Source organism: Anastrepha obliqua, chromosome 2 (assembly GCF_027943255.1).
Source record: "Anastrepha obliqua isolate idAnaObli1 chromosome 2, idAnaObli1_1.0, whole genome shotgun sequence".
Taxonomy (NCBI): Eukaryota; Metazoa; Arthropoda; class Insecta; order Diptera; family Tephritidae; genus Anastrepha; species Anastrepha obliqua.
The window spans coordinates 15,814,462-15,820,461 of record NC_072893.1 but is presented as its reverse complement, the minus strand read 5'-3'; the positions used below and the strand labels follow the sequence as shown (position 1 = coordinate 15,820,461).

The 6,000-nt window shown below is 37.9% G+C and overlaps 1 protein-coding gene across 1 annotated transcript; it reads right to left on the bottom strand.

Moving 5' to 3' along the window:
* Positions 1-3,315: 3,315 nt before the first annotated feature.
* LOC129238591 (protein misato) lies at positions 3,316-5,519 on the bottom strand. Its single transcript, XM_054873660.1, has 4 exons — positions 5,326-5,519; positions 5,180-5,263; positions 4,490-5,111; positions 3,316-4,420 (listed from the first exon to the last, which is right to left on the bottom strand). Exons 1-4 carry the CDS (start codon positions 5,404-5,406, stop codon positions 3,510-3,512), a joined length of 1,698 nt encoding a protein of 565 aa, XP_054729635.1. The 5' UTR covers positions 5,407-5,519; the 3' UTR covers positions 3,316-3,509.
* Positions 5,520-6,000: the final 481 nt, after the last annotated feature.

The window sequence follows — 6,000 nt, the reverse complement described above, 5'->3', positions numbered from 1 at the left end:
TACCTATTGGTAGATAGGGTCTCGAGATATAGGTCAAAACGTGAACCCGGGTAACCTTCGGACGTGTATGTACAATATGGGTATCAAATGGAAGCTGTTGGTGAATGCTTTAGTTCAGAGTATTTTTCATGCCGCTCCGTGACTAGGGTCTCGAGATAGAGACCAAAACGTGGACCCTAGAATGTGTTTGTACAATATGGATATCAAATGAAAGCTGTTGATAAGTGCTTTAATACGGGGTAATTTTCATACCTATTGATGACTAGGGTCTCGAAATATATGCCAAAACGTGGACCCGCCGTGTCTTTGCACCGAATTAAACCAAACTTACGCACATTGTTAAGTAAGTATTGAAAATGGGTTTCGTAAAGTTTGGTTGTAATTCGGAGCAGTGGCAACGGGTACAGCGTTCTTTTGAGCCAGCCATAATGTCGCTTACTTTTTTAACGCTTGGGGCGGAACTTAACTGTCAAATTGACAGTGTGAGTTACAATGTGTCAATATTTCTTTCTGATTTGGATGCCATAAGGAAAAAACGTAAGTGCAACATGTAAAAATTGTTTGTGAATTTTTTTGGAGTGGATTTTGGAACAGTGAATAATTTCTTACAAGAATTTCTTCTTAGTGAATAATTTTTTTTTTGAAAAATATAAATGGATAATGGTTAAAAAAGCTCCAATGCTCAATAAAACATATAAATTGAAACGAAAAATTCATGGATGATCAGGAAAAAAGACGATTGTTTATTCATATGCGTTGATTTGAAATTTAAAAACAATCTTCTTTTTTCCTGATTTTCAATTTATATTTTACATTTACTCAAAAACAAATAGAAAAACAAAAAATATTGTTTATGCCAAAGCGCTTGAATAAAGAATAAAGAAATAAATAATATGAAAATCATATATTTTCTGTTCTAAACCATATCTATTCTATTTTAGTGTGCCCAGCGAAGGGGGCCGGGTTTGCTAGTAATAAATAATTTGCTATTTTTTTATTTACACACAGGGTGAACGATATGAAGTGTTATATATATAAATTTTTGTACTTGAATAAAAAAAAAATAAATTAAAAATACTGCATATATAAAAAATTAACTTAAAATTAACTTGAGTATCTAGAAATGGGGGGAAGAATTAGAATTCAACATAAACATGACCCATAACTTTTTTAAATTAAACCAATTTTACTACCAAAAATAATCCTGTATTTCCCAAGCAGCGTTCGGATGTTTGTCATCGTCGATATCTTCCGTTTGATTGAAAACCAACATAGAATTTAGAACTTTCTCCCACAAAAGAAGAATACGAATGAAGCAACTGTCAAAAATTGCTTTAAGATTGGAAATATGAATAGGAAGCACAAAGTGTGTCGGCAGTACAGGAGACAAATTCCCTGCTCTCTTCCGCGGACGTCCTGCACCCCCTAACAAAATGTTTCCCTTCCAAATGTTTCCCTGTGTCAATGGGCACAAAGCAAGGTGGATTTATTATAGGTGACAGCATTCACCCAGCTGAATTTTTCGCCGTAGGTATGGCCTACGTCAAAATGATATGCTTTGTTTGTATGTATTGGTATGTTTACATTCGTATGTTTACATTTGATTACTGATTTTGACGTCATGCTTGAACCAAACGCAACAACAAATACATGTAGGGTTTTACTTATATATGGTTGCTGTCACCTATAATAAATTCGCTTTGGCTTAAAGCAAAAAATTCAGCAGAATTAGAAGCACCCTTCCAGTAAACGTCTCTGCATGCCAATTTCGTTCTTATTTGAAGTGTCTGGCAACACCAACTTTTCGCTAAATTGCGCAACTTCATCCAAGGCGAATATATTCAAATCTATGAATAAATACGCCACGACTTTAACAATAAATTACTTAAAAACTATAAGCCTTCGGAGGGCGCGATTTAACGTTTTAAGATGGGGATGCACCCATCTATCCCTCTTTTACATTCTTTTTTGGCAAAGCAAGTTGCATTATACTAAATTTTGCGTAAAAAATCAATGATATTGAAAGGCTAACTGTTAGTAAAAGTAGCGGTTACGTCGGAAGTGCAATCGGCGCAGCTAAAACAGCCTGGCATAGGCGAGTAGTGGCGCCCACAACATTTCCGAAAAGCTTTTGAATAGTTGTTACGTTCGTATTTAATACAACATGCAAACAAACATACAAAACATTAAATATAAAAATAAGTGCATACATATATACATACATATGTACATGCATAGAGAAGTATATTGCAATTTAAAAACTACCGTTATATCTATAAATTAACCAAAAACAACAGCCAAAAACTGTGTGTGGCTACAGCAAAGTGCTCCATATCCTGCCATTAGTTTGCTGAAATGCGAGACTGCAAATTTTCAACGGCATTCTCAACCTGCCACCTCTTCCAACCAATCATTCAGCCTAAACGGGTGCCTCCTGGCTATTGCATGTTCATGGCTCATCATTTATTTACTACGCCAAGCAGACGAACTGGCGTAAAGATGAAAGCGCAACAAAAAAATTCACAAAAAAAAATAGCATCGAATCAAGAGATTACTTGCACAAAAACTCAATGCCATAGACTGAAGCTACCTACTAAATTCCGAATGCAATACAATTGCAATTTATGAAGGCACCGAAATAAAGACGTGCTACGGAGCAGGATATTAAGTATCTATGTATGTGTATGCGGCTTAACTATTTGATGGTTTGTGATGTGCAATAATGCGATGGGCGCGACCATCAATGGGCGGTGTGCTGAAGACAGCTGCTGCAGTTGAAACGCATCAATGTCTGCATCGGTCCGTTCATCAGCAATTCACGAAGACTCTTAGTACCCATAGCTGGCATGTACTTTAAGTACCATTTTGAGCAACATTAACGAATAAATGTTGCAGTGCATTTAAGCGGATGGCACACTGGTGCGCTGTTTAAAGGAACACATTGCAGATGTGTAAAAAAAAATGCAACTATTAAGAAGTGCTGCTAAATTGCAATGCAAAAAATGCTTAAGAATACTACGATTTTTTAAAGAAGGCATTTATTTTTTATATGAACATGATTTTTTCTTTAATTAAGATTTATTCCAACTAACTACTGCACTAAGCTACCTACTTATCTTACATTTAGTGTGTTAAGTGCTATTTGTATTTGTTGTAGTAGCTTAACATTAATATTTTTAAAGTGAGGTTAGGTTGACCCGGCTGGCTGAAAGCCCTCACATAGACCTATTGGTCCTTAGTGGTACCAGATGGAGCTTGACCCTTAGGTTTCCTTGTAGTAGGCTTCTTGTAATAAGCCTGCGTCTTCTGCGAATCTAAGTAAGCTCTGAAGCTCTAACCCGGAGAGACATTCTAACCTCCCATATTGTAGAGCGCCTAAGCATTTCATTCGAGTATGCGCTATATGTTAATGTTAAAGTATATCGTATTGATATCCACGTGCTTAATTTTAATTTTACATAAACCCGCGTTTGCTTGATTTTACGCGTAATTCTATTTTCGCGTGCGTGCTACAATTCAAAGTTATCTTCATAGTTGTCTTTGAAGAGCAGCAGCTGCTCGAGCGCATCTACATAATCATCTTCCTCCATACCTGCAGCTTTGTAGCGATGCAGTTTTGCTATTTTCACGCGTTTCGCTTCGCGGTGCAATGTTTCTAAAGTGTCACCCAACTCGCTGGATGACTGCGCAGCTGCAAGCGTCGGCACAGAGACCACTTTCTCTTCAGCTGGCCGTTTTGTTGCAGCCGAGAGGAAGCCTAACTTTGTTACTTCTTCAGTAAACATTTCACTGGGGTATGGAATACGCGTTGGCATAGCCATCGACACTGAAGCCACATGCGCCATACTCGCATGATTCGCGCACTGCAAATAGAGTTGAAACATTTCCGATACGCTATCACATTTATAGGCAGCCATACGCATTTGATCTTTCGCTTTCTCCAAAGGACGCTTGAGACGTTCGTGTGGTATGCCGCGCACACAAAGCGACTGTATAATGTAATCAGTACCAATGCTGCAGTTTGGTGTGAGTGGCGTGAAGATTGAGCCTTCAAATTTATCTAAACAATCAATAAGATCCTGATCATGCTGCATAGGGAAGGGTAGCGCAAATCCAGCTGCTGCCAATTTGCGTCCGTAATTGTTTATGTCGCCACAGAAACCGGCAAGGGAGTAAGCGCTGGGCGCATTGCGCAGCCGATAACGTAGTGAGATTGTATCTAAATATGCAGCAAGTACAGCTGAGGTTTGATACAAATTATCCGATTTGTAATTAAGCGCACGTATTTGGCGTGCTTTGCCCAACTGTCGCCAGACACGATCACATGTGCTGAGTGGCACAAATAATGATGCTTGCTCGCTGAGTTTTTGAAACGCTAATGCGCTATTCACCACACGTATGGAGTCTGTCATGGGCTCATCTGGAGTAGGAAAAAGTATTTTGTTTTCATATTATTTTTACAAAAGTTTGGGAAATTCAAAAAACCCACCTGCATTTTCAAAGAGCGTATTTTGCGGTGAGTAAACTGGTAGCGCAAAATTCGCTTTGCCATACTCATCATTCAAATGCGCTAGACACTCCGTAGCCAAACCCGAGTAGCCATTAAAGCAATCGAATATAGTTTGGAAACCTTGTAAATAGTCGCACTCCTCCACGTATTTACGTATTTTGTCACAAAACTCCTCCTCGAACTGCTCCGTTTTCCAGAGCTGTACACCGCATGCAAATGTGTCGAATGTTTGCTTTTCGGGATTGTGTTTATATTCATTAATTACATTTACAGTGCGCGGATGATAGCGCGCATAAAGATAGTCCGTCCACGTTTCTACATTGTCTGTTAAACTGTAGTCGATGTCTTGAATATCGACCACTGGATTGTCGAGATCTTTTTGAAAGTCATGTCTTGAAGCTGTTGGTTGTTGTACCACTTCTACCTCAGTGGACAAGGTTTGGAGATCTTCTTTAAGCTTCTTTACTGCATCCTCTTCATTAGCATCGTTGTCCTGTGTCCGTTTAATGCTGTTGCCATACAGTTCCCCTTCTCGTGGTAAGTGCTTTAGTGAACCATCCAAATCCACAAGTAATAGACGCGGCGTGTAAGTGACCTGCCTCTATATTAAGCAACAACAATAAAATTGCAATGTAATTTTACATTCGTAAATGAGCTCCGTCTACTTACATTTAAATTTACACCTTCCCTGTATAGTACGTCATGGTTTATTTCAGAAGGTGCGCCTTCAGGATTATAGTTGAAACTAGACTCCTGCAGAGTACGTACCAGCAAATTTATTTCGAATGTGCAGATGTAAAACTTCGGTGACTCACCTGAATATTCCACCAATGTGCGCCAATATAATTTGCAAAATTACCAAACTGTAAGGTTACCACCTCACGACCGGAGGCCATTTTAAATTGTTTTCCTGCTTATTTGGTCAATTATTGAGTTGACAAAATAAATGCAGCAAATCAGAATCAAAGAAATGCTCGATGCATTAAATAAACGGCTGTGCACATCGAGGTAGTTTTTTTTGTAGGAAATCAGCTGTGACAAAAGTGCTGCCAAATTCGTAGCAGTCGTCACAGGATGCATACGGGTAATACGTTTTCAAAATCATTAGAGAACAAGATTACTTTAACATCACTTGGGATGTTTCCAAACGAATTTTTATAAAAACATTTTTTTCTGATAAAATTTATTATAAATCAAGTTATTTTCGTAAAATTTCTTTTGGTTAACTGTTCAGAAACGTTTTTGATTTATATTTTATTCATATGGAAATTTCTAATATAATCTAATTTAATACTATTCGTTTGGGGAAAAGGAAAATTTATGAATTTAACATATTTCTATTATAGCTAACGCCTTGAGCTTCCAGGAGCTTCCTAAAATATAATTTTCTACCGATTTATGGATATAACCTTTGAAAAATGATCCTCGAACAAGACGAAAAAAGCCAGACACGAGTGCCCAGCCGAAGGGTTTTAAAAAGGTGTCCAACG